General features: G+C 32.2%; 2 protein-coding genes across 8 annotated transcripts in view; both read left to right on the top strand.

Annotated features, from left to right (window-relative positions):
* The window catches only part of LOC116777377 (solute carrier family 12 member 4), a 230,811-nt gene extending 212,512 nt beyond the window's left edge, over nt 1–18,299 (top strand). For 5 of the 7 annotated variants that reach the window (XM_061529703.1, XM_061529706.1, XM_061529708.1 and 2 more), the window contains 20 exons: nt 1,376–1,443; nt 7,200–7,460; nt 7,562–7,747; nt 8,086–8,321; nt 8,409–8,562; nt 8,635–8,821; nt 8,900–9,056; nt 9,732–9,944; nt 10,044–10,223; nt 10,300–10,419; nt 10,510–10,703; nt 10,787–10,955; nt 11,034–11,223; nt 11,298–11,513; nt 11,795–11,902; nt 12,093–12,146; nt 12,691–12,834; nt 13,803–13,972; nt 14,210–14,349; nt 14,649–18,299. In XM_061529703.1, the coding sequence (XP_061385687.1) occupies nt 1,376–1,443; nt 7,200–7,460; nt 7,562–7,747; nt 8,086–8,321; nt 8,409–8,562; nt 8,635–8,821; nt 8,900–9,056; nt 9,732–9,944; nt 10,044–10,223; nt 10,300–10,419; nt 10,510–10,703; nt 10,787–10,955; nt 11,034–11,223; nt 11,298–11,513; nt 11,795–11,902; nt 12,093–12,146; nt 12,691–12,834; nt 13,803–13,972; nt 14,210–14,349; nt 14,649–14,740 (3,239 nt within the window). In that variant the 3' untranslated portion in view covers nt 14,741–18,299. The remainder of the gene's footprint in view (nt 1–1,375; nt 1,444–7,199; nt 7,461–7,561; nt 7,748–8,085; nt 8,322–8,408; nt 8,563–8,634; nt 8,822–8,899; nt 9,057–9,731; nt 9,945–10,043; nt 10,224–10,299; nt 10,420–10,509; nt 10,704–10,786; nt 10,956–11,033; nt 11,224–11,297; nt 11,514–11,794; nt 11,903–12,092; nt 12,147–12,690; nt 12,835–13,802; nt 13,973–14,209; nt 14,350–14,648) is intronic. The other 2 variants (XM_061529707.1, XM_032670966.2) reach the window with 2 other exon arrangements.
* A 4,287-nt stretch (nt 18,300–22,586) lies between these two features.
* On the top strand, nt 22,587–22,928 carry LOC133320826 (uncharacterized protein C05D11.13-like). The gene has a single exon (XM_061529613.1). The coding sequence runs from the start codon at nt 22,587–22,589 to the stop codon at nt 22,926–22,928; it is 342 nt and encodes a 113-aa protein (XP_061385597.1).
* Nucleotides 22,929–23,789: the final 861 nt, after the last annotated feature.

Below are 23,789 nucleotides of genomic sequence, written 5' to 3'. Positions count from 1 at the left end.
AATTAATAAAGAATACATAAAATAGAAACATAATCTGAATTATTATAGAACCAAGTTTATTTGAAATGTTTTTTGAGAACAGTTCCTTGTGTTCAGTTTTTAGTCTGTATTATTTTATGTTTAAAATCTTTTTTTTTTTTCGAGCTGCACTCTTTAAAATTATTTGAACTTTAACGGAGAAGCGTATGTAATCAAATTACTAGTGTCATTGGAAGTGATACGATTAAAAGTGGACCAAAAATAGCTATTCCTGCGACGGATCACATTACCGCGGTAAAGGTCATGTTCAATTTGATTATTTTTAATCTCATTTATTAGAACATCCCAGATTTAACGGATTTATATAAATTAAATTTCTTATTTGTTAGAAATTTTGAACAATGTATGCTTTCATTATATTTTATTATATAAAATTAATAAAGGACATTTAAGCTCATGACGTTAATTGCGGAGCTGTTGGTGAATGCCATTAAGTCACATATACTTGGAACTAATGCACTTTCTAAGGTCAAACTCGTCTATGTCTTCAATAATGCGATCCATAACAATGTTATACTTTCCTATTATCAATGGACTTGACATACCGTTCGTTGATACTGACATTTTCAATCGATAGTACACAAGGTTTAGCTCCTTCCTAAGCTTGCAATAACTTGGTTTAATTGTAGTTCTACAAACTAGCCAGCAAATTATTTTATGGTATTTTAAAACAATTTTCATACCAATTTATTGGAAGCAAAAATTTCTAATCCTTTTCCTTATAACACATATCTTTTTAAATACTCCAAAGTTTAAGGATGTGTTTCTTATGAACAAAAAAATAGTTCGAAATGATTTAATGTCGTATCACTGACACTTCAGTAACATAAAATTGGAAAGTTTGAGTACAATATCTGTTCACTTGGATGTTATTAATTTAATATAGAACTAAAAACAAATGAGATCTAAGATTTTTGCGAGTATTTATTTAAATGAAACTAGTATTATTCGGATTTACTACGCGGATTTTATTATTTAAAAACTACATAATCCCGACGTTTCAAACAAGGACCAACTGACAGACACTCACACCTCGTCTGCCCGTGATCACGGTTGCTGCAAAGTAACCGAAACGTCGGGATTATGTTGTTTTTAAATAATAAAATCCGCGTAGTAAATCCGAATAATACTAGTTTCATTTAACTAAAAACAAGTTTAATATAAAAAAATACGAGTTTAAAAACATATAAGTAATAAAGATGGGTTCATATATGTATATTATGTAAATTTTTATAGATGCAAAATTATTAATTGTTATTTTTTGGAAGGAAATGTAAGAAATCCTGTAACTAAAACATTTGGCGATCAATATTTCAAAGCACGTTCATTATTTCAGGTGACACCGATGAGTATGGCTTCTCGAAGGACAAAGACAAAGGCGACACAACGCTGTACCTCTACCAAGTGAGTGTTATTAAAATTACTAGAATAAATAGAACTTTATTTATTATTAATAACAACAATATTGAAAAAGTTTTTTATAATAAATATATTTACCCGAAATAAAAATTATAAACTTGAGTTTTGAACTCCGCGTTGGTAAGCAGTTTTTTAGAAATTATAGCTTTTAAGCTATAAAAAAGATTCTGAATAAATGATGGAGATTTAATTCCTAAAACGTATTTATTCTGAATATTTTCTATATAAAATATGCAGTGTAAATTAATATCGTCATTACGGGCATAAATCCTGTGTAATCACGAGCTTGCACGTTGCCATCACTCAATTCTGCTTGCTTTGCAAACGAGACTCCGACGAAATACGACGAATTTCGCTGTTATCCTGTTCACCCTAATATCGCCTGTTTCTTCTGTGCCATAAATCACATTTTCCTCGCTTCATCTCGTATATTGACTCTGTGAAAATACCTACATTTTGTTCTGTGTTACTAAGATATGTTATATTTGGTATGACTTTGGAATATAAATGCTTGACATTTCTTTGCTTATATAAAACGTTACATATAGTTCTAATTTAAGAATAGAATATATATATGTATAACTAACCGATTTTTCTTTAAAGGATTTATTTTCGTAAAAACTTCTAGCAACTTCAAATATACATACGTCAATTTCTTAAATTAAGCTAACTAAATTGTTCGAACCGTGCGCCCCCTGCAGCATCCGTAGCTCATTCTAAGGCGTCTTGCGTCTCGTCTCAATTTTTTACACGAACAATTTCATTTCAGATTTTATGAGATTCCAATAGAGCTTCGATTTAAACTTTGATAACAATTTATATTGGCATATTTTACTGAAAATACATACGTTTTACGTAACCGGTTTAGAACTTACTTTGCAATCAAGAAAATATGATTTTCTCTGGCTAAATATTGTCAAAGATAGACCAACTGTTGAGTATTCCTAATTGCTCCAAAAAAAATCTCTCATGATATAGGAACGTAACATCCAAAAAATTATAATAAATACAAAAACTTAATTAAAATTACTAAAAGATTTTCATACTTACTAAATAAACCAAGCAACTTACATGAAATAATCGCTTTACTAACATGGCCTGAAATATTTGAAACACATTTGTTACTTTCTATATAAATTATGCGTAGCGTGTTTTTTAACATTAAAGGAAAGTAATAAAAGTGAGATGAAGATGAAATCCTCGCAAATCCGTATTAAAACCATCATAATGTGGCAGTACATTGTAATCGAAATTGGAATTTGCACATAAAGTCGACTCTCGCACTGTAGAGGCGTTTCTCTGAATTATAAACGTATTTAAATTGTATAAACCTGACATAGACGTATATTTTCAATCAATGAGACCTTTGACATATTCAAATAGGTTTCGCGCAGATATTTAAATCAAATAAGTCAATGTTACTAATGTAATTATATAAAAGAAATACCTTCTCCATGCGAGAAGAGGCTTATGCTCAGCAGGGGGCTTCCGAGGCTGATGATGATGATGATGATAAAAGAAATCAATGAAAACAGTTACATTGCGAGCATTTTAATTAAAACGGCTTTAATATTTTTAATGGATAAAGCAGTGGACTGTTAAAAAGTTACCCTGCTCTGAAAATAAATTCTGTACTTCAATTAAAATGTGTTGAAATTCCATTTTGTCGTCGCTGTAACTTCACGTAGAACGATGATTATATCATAGCTTAGCAACTTTTAGAAACTTTTGTGCTTTTTAAGCCACTTCCTAATTAAATGTCACAGCTATTTGTTTCAGCAGTATGTCAAAACATCTGACAGTTGTAGTCCGTACTTTCTAGCTCATCGCTGAAACTATGAGTAATTGTTTTTTTTATCGTTAGCAAATTGCACTTAAACTATTATGATATAAATAATACATAATATAATATAAGACAAAACTTTTACACTTATAAGACACACATGTTCCATAAATATGAAAGTTCATGTGTGACGTCAAAAACACTATATAATTCAAAGTACGAGATCTCGCTGGAAAACAACTACGTTCATTGCGTAGTGAGTCAGACACACATTTTTTACACACATTTATGAATACGCGAATACACTGATAAAACAGCAGCCAGTCAAAAATGGCCGCAAGAAATTTTAATTAAATCAATGTTAATAAATATTCCAAAAAGAATTTCGTTTACTTCTCTTTAAAAATATTTATCATTCTCACTATAACAATGCAAGTGAAGAAACCAAAAAATCCATAGGTGTCGTTGCACACTCGATGCACAGAGTGTATTCTACTATTCATAAACGTATGTAAAAATGTTTGTTTTTTCACTACGCAATGTACGTAGTGATTTTGCAGCGGTATCTTAGACTATCACGTCCAATTTGTCGAGCAGCTACAAGATGGGATTTTTTCCTGTGGGACAATATTTCACAGCCAGGACGACGCATAATTTTATGTTTAAGTTTATCGCGTGTTCTTTATTATCCTTAAGGTAAAGTGGTACAAAAAACTTCTATTGTCATTATTAAAAATGTAATATAATGTTTTTGTTCGAGGAATTTTTGATTGACCTTATAATATAAAAAAATATTTATTTTACTTTATATAAAACAAAGTTATAAAAGAGAATAATGACGGAATTGTTAATTACCGTCCTGAAATGATATAAAATCAGCAATTTTATCATTTGAGATTAAAATTGAAGTTGCAAAAAAAAAGTTATTACATAATTTTTTAAGATATCTTAATAATTTTCCACTAAGGTTTTTAGATGTTACATATAATTTTGTATTACAACAAACATCATTTAATTAATCTTAAAATAAATATGAAACGAGACAGTTACTGGCAACACTTCGTACATTCGCATGCATTTGACTCGTTGTATTAAATTTATTTTATATTCGAGAACAAATACACGAATGCTGAATGATAGACGTTTTAGATATTTCCAAGAAAACCTTCAGACACAGGCCATTGTCTACAAATACAATGCTTCAATCTTCCATGTTGGTTATATTCTCGTTCTTTCAACAAAACAGTTTAAATTGTTGAAATAAACCAATACTCTCAGCAGTTTTGAATATTACTTTTGTCTATTGAAAGTTAACAATTATAAACGTTAAATTTTTATTTCCACTTAGTTTTTTTTTGTATATAATATATATATTAGATTTAATATTGACATCGTTATCACATAATATAATGCAAATATAGTTTTCTTAATTAATCGAACAATTATTAATTTTAATATGTATTGAAAATTTCGGAAACATTGAAAATGATTTAGCCTCGCTTAATATAGTTTCCCTGATAAGCTTCCCAGATCGCACCCGTTTAATTAAGTAGAACCATTTGGAAGTTTAATGAAGGTTTCTGTTTCAGTTGTTTATATAAGCTCCCCTATATTGGGAACAGGACTGCGTATTTATATTCCAAATTAGCTAATTCAGGGAAAATTAATATAACACAGAAATAAAAGATATAATACAGAAATTACACAAGTTTCAAAGTATTTAAAAATTGAATTATAATCAATATTACAAGTTTAAACTGACATTATAAGTAATATTGATCGGAGACTTAGCCCTGAGTAGGTTTTCAGGACTTTTCATGTGAAGGGCACGCTGAAGAACGGCGGTATACCAAGAGAAATGAATTATGTCAAAGGTCAAGTGCTCTTCAGTTACGCCTTACAAAAAAAAAATATAAGTGGTTTTTAAATTTCGTTAAGGAGGTCAAATTGTATGTATTGCTTTTCTTCAGTGCCTTATCTACATCAAGTGTTGAAGAATATATAATTTTTCAATATTTTTGTTGAATAAGGTTCTGCTTTTCAAATTATGTAATTGGAATGTTTATAATGTATACCAGGAGGCGAGAAAACATTAAAAAAAATTGTATTTGACACACTTGAATCAAATGAAATGATAAGAGAAAAAAGTTAAAGTTGTTTGTAAAATAATTTACTTTCGTTCCTCCAATGTCACCATCAACCAGCAAAGTTCAAAGATTGACACGTAAAAAACGTTTTTGCTACACCTATAAAAACGTATTCGCTACATACGTGTAAATTTAATTATCACAAGTAATAAACAATGCTCAATGACTTTCTTTAATTTAACACGGGAAGCCCAGAATAGATTTTATTGTTTCACAATTCATTAAAAAAAATATTTCAAAACCGTCAGTTTTTTTTTTCTGGGTTAAAGTTCGAATAAACCATGTTTAATTTCAAACGCATACTGTCATGTAAATGTCAAACCTCAAGAATAGGTAATGTGACAAACTTTAGACAATAATAGAAAAGCTCAAATTCAACTCCATTCATACAATTTAGTGGTCCAACATTCGATACAAAACATTTAAAATAATATACTAGGAAGAATATTAATAAAAATGTATATAGCCTCCTAAGTTGTAATGCAAGTTTAAGATGAATCTAATCGCCTACGCTTGATCATTTAAGTCGTGACTACTGTTAATCTACAAAGGATCTACATTTAAAATAAGGTCTTGGATAATGGCGACAGAACAAATGGAAACAAATAGGAAAAACCGTCGTAATAAATTGCGTAGCGGCCCAGTGCTTTATTGCAAGTGGAAATTTACGAGAAAGCTAAGGCACATAGACCCATGATTTAAAGAATTATTGTATACAGTTGTTTCATTATAAAGCGATAAATCAGTAAATTATTGTTGTTTTATTGGCTTTAATAGACTGTATTTATCGACGATTTATCAATATTTTTATTAGCAACTTATTGAGACTGAAATGGAACATTTATAAAGTCCCGCTTATATATTTTTCACAACGCATAATATCTTACTTGTGTGTGACGTTTGCTGTACTGACGAAAGCTATAAGAAAGTCTGAACACATGGGAAGCGATGCAAATGGTCCGTGAATAAAATATGAGCACTTTAGCTTCGTTTTGTAAATCTCCTTTCTCCTAGAATTACGTTTTACGAAGTTTCTGTGACCTGCATATCGAGATATAGAATATGTAGTGGGTATACAGACTTTAAATTATGTAAATATCAATAGGCTTTATCATGCATCACTATAAACCACATTTAATAACAGATCTAGATGATTCAATCTGACATATTTTTACATGAAAGAGATTTCAGTAATCCAATTGCAGCAGGGCTTAAATGTTACATCTCAAATTTCAGATCTAATAAAAAGTGAGTTAAATGCTGATGATTGGTTTTTGGAAGCAAAAAATAATTGAAGTGGTAGCAATTCCTAAAACCCCATACATAACAACAGTTTTAAATGTATAATGACCTAAGTACATATATGTACGTACATGCATTCTGTTCGCAATTGCTTTAAATAAAGCTAAGTCATTGTAGAGCAAGTGGTTATAGCTTCCAGCTCGCTGAGCATTATTAAAAACGATCACATCACGAAACAAAACCAACAACGACGACGTCAAAGAGAATATAAACAATAGAATTTTGTGCTTATATGCAGTTTGTTTTAGTAACGCATAAACAAAAGCTACGTTTTCAACAAGCCGCCTCCGAAGAATCTCAAAACGACTTAACATAAAAGCCCGCTGGCTTTATAATATAAAATATAATTGAACCTGTTCATGTTAGAATGCATGAAAATAGCAATTGGTTAATTTTAAAGTAGCAAGATAAAATATAAAATCAAAATTAATAACATGTGACAAAATTAATATCAAACATCAACTATCAGATCATCACAATTTACTAAAATCATATATTTTTTTTAATAGGAGGAGATCGAAGACAGGCCTCGAGCGGCTACGTTCCTCAGTTCTCTGGCGGACTATTCCAATACCATCCCCACTGCCTCAGCGGCTGATCCCGATGCCCCAAAACCGGCACCCCCCGCTCGTATGGGTACCCTCATCGGGGTGTACCTTCCTTGCATCCAAAACATTTTCGGCGTCATCCTCTTCATCCGTTTAACATGGGTTGTTGGAACCGCTGGCGCTATTCAAGGCTTTCTGATTGTGCTTGTCTGCTGTTGTACGGTAAGTTCTCAATGTATTGATGATACTTATGAATTAAATAATATTAATATGTGGAATGAATAGAATATTAAGATAGACTATCATTATTCATGTTTTATCAGACGATGCTCACTGCGATATCAATGTCAGCGATTGCTACGAACGGTGTGGTCCCAGCAGGGGGGTCATATTTCATGATCGGTCGGTCTCTGGGTCCAGAGTGTGGTGGCGCAGTTGGAATGTTGTTCTACACAGGCACTACCCTCGCTGCTGCCATGTATATCGTCGGAGCTGTTGAAATAGTTCTGGTGAATATAGAACTAAACTTGAATACTTTAAAATAAACAATTATATGTTTTAATAACACAATGCAACAAATCAATTCTATTTATATTTAATTGCAACAAAACCATCGTAATATTTTTAATATCCAAATTTTCTTCTTTTATGCCGCAATTTAAGGGGCAGAATCCAATTTTTATGAAATCGTAAAACATGTGCGTGCATAAATAAAGTAACGTTTATAAAATTAACGATCAATAAAAGAGACTAAGGAATCAAAAGTCATTAACTACGCAAGATTAAATTTAATTTGTGACGAAATACTTAAATAATATGAGTATTTTAAATTAATATTATTTCGCAGACGTACATAGCACCCTGGATGTCAATTTTCGGCGACTTTACTAAGGATCCTGAAGCGATGTACAATAACTTCAGAGTTTACGGAACTGGTCTTCTATTGATAATGGGCATGGTTGTGTTTGTGGGAGTCAAATTTGTCAACAAGTTCGCTACACTCGCCCTCGCTTGTGTCATTCTTTCCATTAGTGCTGTCTACGCTGGCATCTTTGTAAACTTCAACGGAAACGATAAACTTCAGTGGGTTTAGTTTTATTTACATTGATTATGTTCACGTATCTGTTTAAGTGTCGTTGAACAAAAATTTAATCATCGTTTTTATTCCAGAATGTGTGTATTGGGAAAACGTTTATTGAAGGACATTCATATTAGTAACTGCAGCAAGGATTTGGGAGGCGAACTGCATCAATTATTTTGCCCGAATAATACATGTGATCCATATTATCAACAACATGAAGTTTCAGTGGTTCAAGGCATTAAGGTATAAAGAGTAGTCGGAACTATATTGTGTAATATCATAGTTTATTATTTTATTTCGATATTTCAATAACAGGGTTTGGCAAGTGGAGTTTTCTTTGACAACTTACAAGACTCTTTTCTACAACTTGGACAATATATCGCTTATGGCAAAGAACCAGATGACATTGAACAGATGGAACGACCAACCTATAACCAGATCTATGCTGATCTAACCACTACCTTTACAATTCTCATAGGCATTTTCTTCCCATCGGTAACTGGTAAGCAAATATATTTTGGTAGCAAATATATTTTACACTTAAATTGGTTTTTATTTAACATAATTTTTTTCACTTTAGGTATAATGGCTGGATCGAATCGTTCTGGAGACTTGGCTGACGCCCAGAAAAGTATTCCAATCGGAACAATTTGCGCTATTCTTACAACATCAACTGTTTACCTGTCTTGTGTGTTACTTTTCGCTGGTACTGTCGATAACTTATTACTGAGAGACAAGTAAGTAACCTAAGTATTCTTTTTTCCGTAAGTATCCTTGTGTTTATATCCTTGAACATAGCCTGTATTGTCACCAAGACTTTCCCTACCCGCTTTACCCTTCCCTTTGCCCTCTTTAGTAAATCTTTCCTTATGACTCCCTGTGTATTTAGAACTATCAGTCATCCTTTTCACTATGTCAGATTTATCTGCCTTTGTTGCTCGAGAGGTTCCGGGTGCATTACATTTTGAAAGAGCAGTTTTAATATTATCAGAATTAAGTTTACACTCTGTTATTAGAAACTCTAAAAACTGAATGAACTGCTTGAAATCTATTGTTTTCGATTTAAATCGTTGAAAAAGTATAGCTGTATCCGTTGTAGATACTTTCTTTCCATCAACAACACCAGCTTCTTTAAGCCATTTGTCAAGATTTGATAGTGTTATAAGTTTGCCATCTGATTTGCTGTTTCCGAATTTCGCATAGCTTTTGAAAATATCTTCTAATATTATTTCTTTATCTAGTTTGTCCACCATCTTTTTTAATTTAAAAGTTATTTTAAAAAAATTACGTGATAATAGAAATAATACTTTCTGAATTTTGCATATTTACAATTTTATTTAACAAAACGATTACTCAAATTGTGTTAATTTATAAAGCCATCTAGATTTAAAAGATTATTATATTTTTTTTAGATTTGGACAATCGATTGGCGGGAAACTTGTAGTTGCAAATATGGCATGGCCGAATCAATGGGTTATTTTAATTGGATCGTTCCTTTCTACCCTCGGAGCTGGACTACAATCTCTGACTGGCGCACCACGTTTACTGCAGGCTATCGCTAAGGATGAAATAATACCTTTCCTTTCACCGTTCGCAGTTTCTTCTAGCAGGGGAGAACCAACAAGGTAGTGATTTAGTATTATATATATCTATTAAACTATGTAAATACATTATATATAACCCATATATAAAGAGAGACAAATTAATGTATAAACTTTTTTCAGGGCCTTATTATTGACTATGGTTATTTGCCAATGCGGCATCCTTCTGGGCAACGTCGATATCCTAGCGCCATTGTTGTCTATGTTCTTCCTCATGTGTTACGGATTCGTCAATTTGGCTTGCGCTCTGCAAACGCTTTTGAAGACTCCCAACTGGCGACCCAGATTCAAATATTACCATTGGTAAGAAACCATCGCAACAGATAATTAGTATTTCAACGTGATTTTAAATTATACTAAACACATCAATCATTTACAGGTCACTTTCACTAGCAGGTTTAACGCTATGTATTTCCATTATGTTTATGACATCATGGTTTTATGCCTTAATAGCTATAGGCATGGCTGGTCTTATCTACAAGTACATTGAGTATCGAGGGTAGGTGTGACTTACACTATAGCGTTTTTACTATAGCTATTGTTATTGTTAACATATTTCAATGATTTCTTGACTTTTTAATTATTCTAGAGCCGAAAAAGAGTGGGGCGATGGCCTGCGCGGTCTGGCGCTTTCCGCAGCTCGTTATTCATTACTGCGTCTGGAAGAAGGACCCCCACATACAAAGAACTGGAGACCTCAAGTTCTTGTTCTTGCTAAACTGAATGAGGATCTGAATCCGAAGTATCGTAAAATGCTTGCTTTTGCCAGTCAACTTAAAGCTGGTAAGAGTTATTTTTTTATAAAAAAAAAGTGACGGATCTAGAAATTGAACTTGAATTTATTTATTTAAAATATTCTTCTACAGGAAAAGGTTTGACAGTTTGTGTATCCGTGTTGGGTGGTGATTTCACCCGCCGCGCAGGGGAAGCAGCTACGGCTAAACAAAACTTACGCAAATGCATGGATGAAGAGAAAGTCAAAGGATTCGTTGATGTCCTTGTATCACATAGTATTGCTGATGGCCTGGGCCACTTGTAAGTAGCAAATTATTTTTATAAAAACTTATCCAACTTGTAATATTGTAATTCTCTAACAAAATTATACCCGTTTAGTGTTCAAACGACCGGTCTTGGCGGATTGAAGCCAAATACAGTTATTGTTGGATGGCCATACGGCTGGCGACAATCGGAAGATGAACGTACTTGGCAAGTGTTCCTGCACACTGTCCGAGCTGTTACCGCCGCGAGAATGGCCATGCTGGTACCTAAGGGGATCAATTTCTTCCCTGACTCTACTGAAAAGGTAAACTAACAATATACCAAAACAAAAAACTAATAAATGTGGTTAGAACATAAACTATACATATATTCTTACAGGTCTCTGGTAACATAGATATTTGGTGGATAGTTCACGATGGTGGAATGTTGATGCTCTTACCATTCCTGTTGAAGCATCATCGCACGTGGAAAAATTGCAAGATGCGAATTTTCACTGTCGCTCAAATAGAAGATAACTCCATACAAATGAAAAAAGATCTGAAAATGTTCCTGTATCAATTACGTTTGGAAGCTGAAGTTGAAGTCGTAGAAATGGTAAATGATATTTTTATAATGATATCTGCGACTATCGAAAGGGCACATTTAAATTTTGCAGTAACTATGATCACGGACAGCCGAGATAAAAGTGTCGCAGAAAATGTATAATAATAAAATCAAGGAATAAATTCGAAAAAATTCCAAAAAAAAAATTGAATTCATAATTTCCACAATACATCGAATAAATTTAGAACGAGTGAATCGCTCCCTATACCACAAAATTAAGGTACTGGTCATAATAAAAAGAACCGCCTGTAAGAATTTCCTCCATTTTGCAGACTGATAATGATATCTCCGCCTACACTTACGAACGCACCTTGATGATGGAACAGCGCAATCAGATGTTACGTGAACTGAGACTTAATAAGAAGGAATCGCTTGGAATGGTAAGCTATGAAAAAATTACGTTCTCTACATTTTTACCCCGAAATCATCGTTGATAAATGCTAAAACTGTCAAACTATCAATGTAACTTCCTAATGTGCTATATATTTGTACACATGTGTGGCTTGTTTGACATTATATCGTGACGACGAAATAAACTAATTTGCCGTTTGTCCATCGCTGCCAACACAGATGCAAAATTTGGTGGACTATCGTGAACAAAACGCTGAGGAGAAGTTGCCTCTGGTAAAATGGATACATTACCCTCGACCGAGTCCACTTTTAATACGCATTAGAAAATTTTTTTTTTTGTTACTTTAATAGCTTCGCCATTGATACCATTATGCCTTGCTTCTTCTAACTTCGAGACGTAAACCTGTTTTATTTATTTGAATTTGGATGGAAATTTATTTAATTATGTGTAGTAAGATGTTTCGGTCCATGTGTATATTCATTAGGCATTCTTCATTGAAACCATTTAGATAATTATGAATCATGTCGTAAGCATATTGGCTCGCCCTCAGGATCGGTACTGGCTTTTGGTGTTCTATGTTTCTCTTATACATGTCACTCACTTCTGTCATTACACAGTCCTTTCTATCTGTTACGCACTTTTTCACTTTAGATATAAATGTGTATTTTGACTTTATATCTCTATAATTTTTATTAAAATTTAATCATATTCTTCTACGTTATGAAAATACAATACACATTAAATTAAACTAAGGTTTATCAATGTCATAGAAACAAGCAAGTATTACGTAATATTGAAATAATATCGCCGTATCAGGTTCAAGCCATAGTGGATCATCATCACGCTGATGTGAAGACTGCTAGCAAGGTCCGTTTCGCTGAACCTGGTTCGGAGCCAGCAGCCGAAGACGCACCCTCACCTCCTCTGGCAGAAAACGATGACAAGGACAAAGATGATAAGGTGACAATCTATACTTATTGATGTCAAGCTAAATATTTAAATGTCAAAAAAAGAAAACAGTAACAAAAGTGGAAAAGTTGTATACGTTGATTCGTTGCTATGAAAACAAATATCTGTAAGTATATTTTAAATGTATAATTTTAATTACGTATATTTACGTATATATATATATAGATAATGTGTATGACTTTACCACTTCCAAGAATATAGAAATGAACACAAAGAAAATCTTGAATATCCTCAATGGAAGTAATACAAATCTATGAATGTTTGGTTATCAAAGTTTATTTGACAAAGAAAGATTCGTATTACTTTCATATACGAAAAAAAAATGTGTTAATTAAAAATGAAAACAAACCCCTTTATTTAAAAATACGCTAATGTTAGAACGTCTGCTTGGCAAATGGAAGCACATTTATAAAACTCATAAAAATGGATCAAAATTTTATTGACTCCTACATTTAACATTATGTTTTTTTTGGCTATTTCTGTTACTTAATTATACGTCAAGCTAAAGCATTTCTATACCCCAATTATTTTTTTATCAATGTTTTTTTTTATGAAATGTTGACGACACCCTGGTGAATTAAGTGTTGAAAATAATGTAATTATTTTCAACAACTAATTCAATATTTTCAAAGAGCTCGCTTACATTTGCACAGTTATTTTTATTTTGAGTTCTGCATCGTTATAGCTAACCATAACGAGTCCTAGCGAATTTACACACGGTGGTCATATGTTTGGCAATGAGCTCATTTACATTACTTTGTTCACTGTAGTTACTTCATACCACATTAGCTATGAGTGGATGTTTGAATGTCGGTAGTCAGTGACTGTTTTACAATTTAAATAATATATGACATCCCGTGTTTCATTCGCCTTGAATCCGTCATGTGCAACGCTCGGTACGGAATACGAAACGCAAAATTTTGCAAATGGAACGATGAAAATATTGGGGTAAATATTAGGACGAATTTCGAAGTAGTTTGTTGCACATAATCGATTCAATGTGGGACTCGCCCGATGAACGCTCGCAGTGTGAGTCGCCAACGCCTCCCATCGACGCGGACAAACACAAGGATGGCAACCTCAACGGCGACGCGCTTAAACCCCAGCCCAACATGCCGATACTGACTCCGTAAGTGACACGTAATTTATTTACTTCCAATCTATATCATATGCAGTAATGTATGTTAGTTAAAACACTAAATAAATTCGATTAATCCGAAAGTAAAATAATAACCGACAAATTACGTTCTATTTCACTTCATTCAAATCAGAATAACGACGTAAATAGATGTTTTCAATCTTAAAATATCTCTAGTAAGAGTGTTAGTATTTTGAATTAAAACCAGCTAACTTTTGTGAATGTTAGCGACGAGGGAACGGTTCGACGGATGCACACCGCCGTTAAGCTGAATGAAGTCATAGTGTCGCGTTCACACGACGCACAATTAGTCATACTGAACCTGCCGGGCCCGCCGCGCGACACTAAACTCGAGAGGGAATCCAACTGTGAGTGTACACTCGGGCTCGATGGAACCCGCTGTGACATGCAAATAGGGCGTCCAATGCTTATTTGAACCCAGATACAATTTATTTCTAGTTTCCCTAAAATCTATTTTTAAACTGTGCTTGACACCTGAAGAGCTTCGTTTGGTTGAAATTTTATAAAAAGATTCAAACGAACGTGACATATTTGAAACAAAAAGAAAACCTTTGAGATAAAAAAGATACATTGAATCTATAAAATTCTAGATGAATATAATGTGGTTATTGTTGTATTAATTATATATTAATGAATCTCTCCCCAGACATGGAGTTCCTGGAGGTGCTGACGGAGGGACTGGAGAAGGTCCTGATGGTTCGTGGCGGAGGCCGCGAGGTCATCACTATCTACTCGTGAATGCGTCCCGCAACTTCTATATCGAACTATCCGCGCTACCTCTGCGCTTTTAATCTATGTGATTTGTTCCTTCATTTCCGAACGTTACGTTCGGACCTCTTGTTGATAGTTTTTTAAACGCATAATTCCCGCTGAAACGGGTCATATTGATTTATTTATCATTTGTAATGTATTGTATTTTCTTACGACTATATTGTTTGACGTAATATTAGATTAGATCTAAATTTTGTTACGTTTGACGCTTAGATTATTTAAAGAGTATTTACTGTTGTATGCACGTGGGTGTGTATCTAAAATGAGCCTTAACATAGGTTACTTGAACAATTTGTTCTGTTATTTTTTAGAATATATGTATTGGACTGCACATAGCTATTTAAACACAAATATTACAAGGGTCAAACCTATACACCTGCAGTATTTACTCTATTAGAAAGTTAAATTATTATATATTTATATACATCATAATAACAACCTATTTTGAAAATGTAAATTATTGTGCAGTCCAGACTTTATATGACTTTATTGATATTTACTGTCTTTACACCTAAGTGTGCGTTTGAGTTACCAAAATACAAATATGCAAATCTTTGATGTAAAAAAATATACACTGCTTAAGTATGTGATTTTTGACAAACAAAACGAAATTTTTGTAGTGTTATGTTCTCTTAAGATTACGTCTGCTCAAGTGGTATTCTATGGGACTATAGATTGGTAATAATTAATCTATTTACGTATATTCTTCGTTTAAAACCACCATAGATACTAGTCATACGTAACACACTGAACGATTTTAATTTGAATTTATATATTTTTTAATATGATTTTATTATATGTAACGTACACATAGTATTTTATTGTAACTGCGATGACAAAAAAAATGTAAAACACAAAAACAACGTAATTTTCTTATTAGTTTACGTTTAGTGGATGTCGGACCTTGGTATTTTTGCGCACATTCGCGTAGTTAGCTGATTTCTTACTGTGATCATTTATATAACATTTTTGTCATCTGTACTTTTAATGTATCGGAGGTCAGAAGGTTTTTAATGGTAAGGAGATGATAGCTCTTCTAGAATAACCTTACCTGATGAGGGTGACATTCACATTCCTTGTTGGGATCTTATTATAAGATAGACTTAAGAGATATTCAAATAAATTTATTAATATATTACTGTCTAAGCAAAACTCGTGTCGTACGGTAAATATCGTTCCACTCTAAGTACAGCTCAACGTCTAAATTTCTAATATATTTTTAAGGAACTGGCAATACCAATAACCAACGGATATATTAAAAAAAACAAATCAACTCGTTGATTTGCATTTCCTTTTCGAAGCTTCATTAAAAACGAGCTCGCAATGTAAAAGTTGTCAATTTAGTTCTGGTAACTTACTACCTATACTTGTTAGGTTACTGCCAAATAGAATTTGATGTTCTTATAATTCCTAGTCCTTAAGAGATTAGGTAGTGAAGCGGTAATTATCTCATCATTCGATACATTATACTTAGACTATTAGACGGTTGAAATAGATTAAGTCTAGTGCATGATATCACTTTTGCGATTTTTAGATAAAAAAAAAATAGCATAGGAAACCCGTCATTGAGGTGAAATAATGATAATTATTATGTAATCAACGTGTCTAATATCTATCCAGTAGATTAACTAAACAATAACTTCATAAAATCACAAACAGTAAAGAAAAATTTAATATTACCCCTAGAGAGTTAAAACACTGAGAATATTAATATATAAAACCTTATTTGAGACTTGTATTTAAAAAAAAAAACACTAGTAATATTTTTCACAAAATCGAACAACCTGATCTTTTAAAAACGTTAAACTACAAAGTTCCTATCATCCGTAACATTCACTCGATAACGAAGTCCTATTTGTTAAACTCACTTCGTATTTCAACTCTCTACAAATTAAAAACGGTTAATTACAGTTAATGGCAAAACTTATCGACGTGTAAAAGAAAAGAAAAAAACATAAAAAATACGTGAAATTTCTTAAAAACAATATGAAATAAAAAACAGCGAACGGAATAGTTATTCTAACATAGAATAAATAAAATGAGGTTACCATCAAGAGGTTACTACACTTGCATTGAATTTCTTTAGTGATACTTTGTGATCATTTACTAAAGGGTATTTGACAGATTTCACTTAATATGATTAAGATTTATTGAACAAAGTTGGATTTTATTATTTAAAATAAATAAAAAATTATATATTCATTAATCTATTCGAAATCACATAGTGATATAAAGCAGACAAAAAAATCTATAAAACATATCTTCCTTTCGACAGAGCCATAGGTACAAAAATATATTTAATATTATCAAATATTTATGCCTATCAATAGGCACTGAAAGTTTATTTATCTCAATGTGTTTATTTTACCTTTAACTTTCTGATTGTGCAAAAAAAGTGTGTCAAAAATTATCGCACACTTATTTTTTTTTTAACCTTCACCCAATATAGTAACGCGTACCTAACGAGGTTTATATATGTGCCAAAGTTCAAAATTTTCTAACATTACATTGATGATTCTCGTGGTAACATAACCAAAAATCATTAGAGTAACAAAATGGTATTCATATGATACTGGCCTGTATTTTAGTATGAGTTTGATTCAACAACATAAACACATTCCAAGTTTCATCATCCATATGAACTTTCGATTACCTAAGATTTTTTAAATTGGAAAACTTTTTACAATCAGTCGTTAGGTTAACGATACAAACTCGTACTAGGATCTATAAGTCTAACTGACAAACGAACAGGTATAGCCATAGTTCTCACAGAAGCACATAAAACTTGACATAGAATCAATGACTGTTCGTAAATTCAATCTACTAAAAAAGTATTTACTTCTAATATAACATAAGATTATATAAATTATATGAAATATATATTTAATTAATTAGCTCTATCGAGTGTCTTGTAATTTAAAAATATAAAATTGTCTATTTTAGATTTTAGGCTGTGAGCCAGCATTAAACACGTTTATTAAAAATTTTAATATTTCAGGCTAGAGTTGCTGTGATACACCATTTTGGCTATAAAATATAGATAAATCATTTCTGGCTGTAGTTGTTTAGTAACAGCGTGTCTATTAACTAATGTTGCCATATTATAATTTAACTGTGATTTTATTGTCATTTTTCATAAACTTTGCATTTTTATTTAATTTAAAACAATTTTAAGCCAGAATTAACGGTCAAATACCGTTATATTATTTTTAATATTAAATTTATTTTAATAGAAATTTTGTCACCAAACACCGACTTACCTAAGTACTATGAAGAACATTAAATTGTGGGAATATATACTAAATAGGCATAAATGTAACGGCTTCGTAAATCAAATTTTATTGAAAAACAAAGGTTTTGATGTGAATGAAATTTTATCTGTCAATATAAATATTTGAAAATATAAAAGCTGTCTTATAAAATTATATTAAATTAATTAAAACTATTCAAATAATAATTCTAGCGGGTTAGCCAGTGAAGGAGATGTTATGAGTATTATAAAATAAAATAAATTATAATTCAATTATTCTTTTTTTATTTCTATATTTAGCTATCTTCGATCACACAATATTCAACCCGATATTTCCTTATCCCGTCACATCTAACTTCCATTTTACGTACTCAAGTATAAAAATAGAAATGTGCAAATTAAATTATTTTCCCCCTTCCAATAAGTCAATTAAGAAACAATAAATTAAATTAAATATAAATTTAAAATCTTGAAAACAAGGTGACGCCCATATCGACTATATATGTTGAATATTTAACTGTATTAATATATTTATTTTAAAATATTTGTATAAAAGTAATATAAGAATGAAATAAAATCACCATTTGTTTAAATAGCATTGGACTTATTCATATATTATCTACGAGTATACTTGAAAGGGCACGAACAAAGACAAAGTATTTTTTAAGAATAAATTATCTTATTTTTAATAAGATAAACACTAAAAGAAAATGGAAACGTAATAAGTACGAGCAATAACACAATTAGAAAAATATATATTCATATTACTTACATTCGGCCATTCTTAAAAGATAGCGGAATGTAATTTAAAAGAAATAAAAAACTGGAAGTCGTATTTTCATCTATTTATAAGATTAACTTGTTAGCAGAACATAATCCTCCTTGTAATTATACCTCCTTTTGTGTAAGTTATTTCCTCAAAATAATAGTCGTTAACCGCACGCTTCAAGTGGCATAAAATACAGATATTACTTCTATGTAATGGGTGGGGTATTGCACGATTCGTTACTCAATTATTGTAACAGTACTAACAGAAAATTTATGCAAAGTTTTGTCTCTGTAGGAGCCATAGCTTAAAAATTTTAAAAATTTCATTGTTCGTACTCACCCCAACAATCATTATTCGGTAGTGGCGTGCACAGACATTTGGGGTAGAGTAAGCAGAATATGTTTGAAAAAAAATCAAATTTTCATCATTTCCTCTTCTAAAACATTGATAATAATGAGGTCTTTCGCAAGTATTCATTTAAATGAAACTAATATTTTCGGATTACTACGAGTAATTTATAATTATTATGCAGGCGAGGTGTCTGCAGTGATCACGTTTGCTGCTAAGTAATCGAAATGTCGGGAATATGTAATCCGAAAATATTAGTTTCATTTAAACATTGTTAATATTCGCGCATAATGTATAAATGAATGTAAAGAATCTCTTAATTACCTCTTAGCCACGAAAGTACCTTAAAACGATTACGATCTGTTCATCAACGCTTTATAAAAGTTATTTAAATCGGAATATCCAGTGGAGATCCAAACATTCTTATTATTATTATCATTTAAAAACAACAAACAAATAACTTATTTGTGTGTACCCTGCTAGCTAATTAAAACAATCATAATACTTTTTATTAAAAAGAATAACATTACCCTTCTTTTAGTTAAATCTCAACCGGTCATACACATTCCCTTTGTAATTATTTTAATTTTATTATCAAACGACAATACTGAAAATCTAATCGTAATTAATTTCGATAAACACACATCACCAGCACAGAGCTCACAGCTATAATTTTCCATAATTCGTTAATAAATTAATTCACTATTTACTAATTAGCTAATTAAAACTTATTCACTAGCGCTTAGAAAGACAAATGACAATATTCAATAATAATAAAATGGCGAAAAAAATATATGAACAGTTTACCGACCAATTAGAGAGTCCCGTTTCAATTGACAATTAACGGACTTTCTACCAAATTTTAAACGAAAAAAAGTATGCAGTGCTTCTCGAATACAACCCAACAGATTTTCGCACACACACATGCAAACATTTCTGCATACAACACGAGATTTGTAGATCGTCTTTGAGATTTTTTGTATGGAAAATAAGCACCGGGTAGTTATGCATATCGCCGCTCTAGCTGCATAGCGGCGCTAGTAGTGAGCGGCGGCCGATCGAAAATTTTTACATTGATAGATGGCACGTTTAACAATTCTTGAATCAAATGTCATGTTAAATGTCTGTAAACATTTGTATTTCGTAATGTATGATTAAAAGTATGTAAGAATTAAACAATATAGGTTTAGTTGTTATATGGGTAGGGTATGCAATGCTTATTTGCATCTATGGTGTTCACGCCACTGTTATTCGGGATAAGTTATAATAAAACTCGCTTATATATTATAATTTCAACATCATAATATACAGAAGATTCCTACGAAATTCTGAGCATGTAGGAGCTCTAATTTAAAAAACGGGGATTTCTCAATGTTGGCGCCCCTGAAACAATCCGTGTTTAGTAAAATACCTTCTTAGCTGATCGCAACTCGGATAAAAATTATTCCTAACCTACAAGTCTTTACGCCTCATGCTTGCAGAGATATCGTGGTGAGTCAATATATCGATGAGAAACTGTTATATAGATATATTGTATATTAGTTTACTTCTGACGAGTCATTCAAATAATTAATTAATAAGAAATATCCAGTGTAGGTAAGAGCTAAGTTCAAAATCAATAGTTTTAGACTAAAGAGGGAGCAATCATTGAATAAAAACAGATAAAAAAACTTTTTTAAAAGATTTTTATTCTATAAATTTTGTTATTTTTGTTATAATTTGAAAATTACTTTTTGGTATATGAGGAGATTAAAAACGGGCAACCGTACTATGTCACATGTTAGCGTAGATCGTTAATGAGTTACCTACCCACAGTACATCATCATATTTTGAACATTTATAAGAGAAAAAACCATGTATATGGTCGAATTGAGAAACCTCCTTCTTTTTCAAGTGGGTTAAAAAGTTGCTAACCTGAATTTTTATTTCTTTTATTAATCACTAATTAAAGATAATGATAAAATACTTATTCAAAAGCTCTTGTAGACCATATTATACAAAAATGTTCTCTTTGTGGTGTAATTACTGAACGCAAAACTTATTTCGTCACGAGTGTGCGGTGTATTAAAAATTTCAAACCTGTTTGGTAACTGTTGATGAGGAACACCTTGTATAATATGGAAGAACTTTATTTACGTAAACGTTTAATCATTAACTATTATACCTCGTTCTTTGTCCTGGTGATTAGTAACTCGTAATAGAAAGTGTTATCTTGTCCACACATTACAGACGTTGAAAGTAGCCAGGTCTAAGGAATCGTGTCTAAATAATAAAAATCATGATTTAAACAAGAGTAGGTACATATGTATTTCTACAGTGCTATAACAAAATACTAATCCTACTATTATTATAAAGGCGAAAGTTTGTAAGTATGGATGTATGGATGTTTGTTACTCTTTCACGTAAAAACTACTGAATGGATTTGAATGAAACTTTACCACAATATAGCTTATACATCAGAATAACACAAAGACTAAAATTTTTGAGGTTTTTAATGTGAGGTCGTAAAAAAAACTCATTTTTTGCGCTTACATTGCAAACGCTGACTGAATCCTACAAGATAGATCAAAACAATTTACTACAGTATTGTACAACTTAAAAAGGTCTACAAAAATGTCCGTGATGGTATATATTTATCTCTTAGGAATAACCCACAATAACCATTTTTTATCCTTTACTTTGTACGAGAAATAATGGCTTATTTACGAAGCGATTTTAAGCAATACAGTATTAATCCTTATCCAATTAAGTATCTTAAATACATTGTGCATTTAATAAAGATCAATATGGCTTTTTACAGCATGTAAATTAAATAAATATTTTCGAAGATATCACAGATTTAAAATGCAGAGTCATAGCAATTTCGGCGATAAATACCGTTTCGGTGATAAATACCGGCAGCGGCGCCAGGCGAACGGGGCGTGGGGGGAGCGGGGTAGGTGCGGTGGGGAAGAAGTGGCTGATCGCTGAGTGCGCGACCCGAACGCGGGTAGACGCGTGAGGGCAGACGTCGTTGACGGTTGTGTCCGTTTTGCGAATTTTCAAGGCACTAGCGATTTGATAAAAACGTATGGTCGCCTACTTTAAGTAATATAGGCCTAAGGTTAGTTATTGCCAGGTTTCTTTTTGGTTAGGAGTTACATGTACAAAAAGATACTTCATTTTTACGAATTACTTCATTGATAATTCAATTACTATATAGATAGGTTATTTACCGTTAATTATAACAAATTATATAAATAGGTTAATTATAACGAATTACTTCATTGATAATTGAATTACTATATAGATAGGTTAATTAAATAGGCAAGGATTGCATTAAAGTACAATCATAACAATAACTACCGTACTGTATTTTTTGGAAGTATAGAAACAACACGTACTTAAGAATTATGCCGCGAAAGCGTAAGTCTAATCTTTCCCAAAGCTCTAATAAAGCTCGAACTATGAAAGTAGCTAGACTTAACGAGACGTTTCCACAAGCCGAACTGCGAAGGCTTAAACAAGCAGAGCGTGAGGCAGCTCAAAGAGCTGCTGAGACACCAGAGCAGTCCCAAGATAGACGTCGACAGCATGCTGAGTATCTAGCATCTCAACGGGCTGCAGAGACACCCGAACAGTCTCAAGCTCGACGTCAACAGAACGCTGAATATCTGGCATCTCAACGGGCTTCTGAGACACCCGAACAGTCCCAGGATCGACGTCGGCAGCATGCTGAGTATCTAGCATCTCAACGGGCTGCGGAGACACCCGAAGTCCACGCGAACGAAGTCGCGGGCAAAAGCTAGTGTTAACATATTGTTGATTTAGTGCTCCTTTGTAACCGACTTCAAAATAGGAGAAGGTTCTCAATTCCTCTATAATTTTTATGTTTGTTGGCTATTAGGGAAGAGATTGTCGCTGTTTTCACTTGTACTATTTCAATTTGGTCCAGTTCTGACAATGGCGCTTATATTGTGAGTTTGAAGTTAAAATTAAGTATGTGAACGACAAATGATGGATTAACTTAAACGCCAACCGATTTGGATTTATTAATTGATAAGGGTCAACTCCACAGGTGGTCCCATGGTCATTACAATAAGACCTGATTATGGAATCATTAAAAATTGAGGAAAAAATGTATACGTTAAAGTAAACGTATGAAACCAACAGAGATTTCGTTATATTTTCGTAATATTTTTGTAATTTCGTATTCAAAGGAGGAGGTTCTTGAGAATTGTATTTTTTAATATTGATGATTACCTTTATATAAATATGTACTACATTGGCATATATATTACTTGCACTCATATACTTATCTACTTATTTACTTACTAGCCTTATATACTTACTCGCTTACATACTTACTGGCTTACTTGCGTAAGTATAAAAGAGAAAAAGTACATAATTAGAGTAAGTATAGAAGTAGTGTAAGTAAGTATATAAGGAACGTAAGTATATAAGGCGAGGAAGTATATAAGGTGAGCAAGTATATAAGCAGCGTAAGTATATAAGGCGAGCAAGTATATAAGCAGCGTAAGTATATAAGCGGAGTAAGTATATAAGCCGAGCAAGTATATAAGCCGAGTAAGTATATAAGCAGCGTAAGTATATAAGCAGCGTAAGTATATAAGCAGCGTAAGTATATAAGCCGAGTAAGTATATAAGCA

The sequence above is a fragment of the Danaus plexippus genome, chromosome 6 (genome assembly GCF_018135715.1).
Source record: "Danaus plexippus chromosome 6, MEX_DaPlex, whole genome shotgun sequence".
NCBI lineage: Eukaryota > Metazoa > Arthropoda > Insecta > Lepidoptera > Nymphalidae > Danaus > Danaus plexippus.
This window is presented reverse-complemented; position numbering and strand designations above follow the sequence as displayed.

Coding starts and splice junctions, on each gene's coding strand:
- LOC133320826 (XM_061529613.1), top strand. CDS start 22,587: ATGAAAGTAGCTAGACTTAACGAGACGTTTCCACAAGCCGAACTGCGA.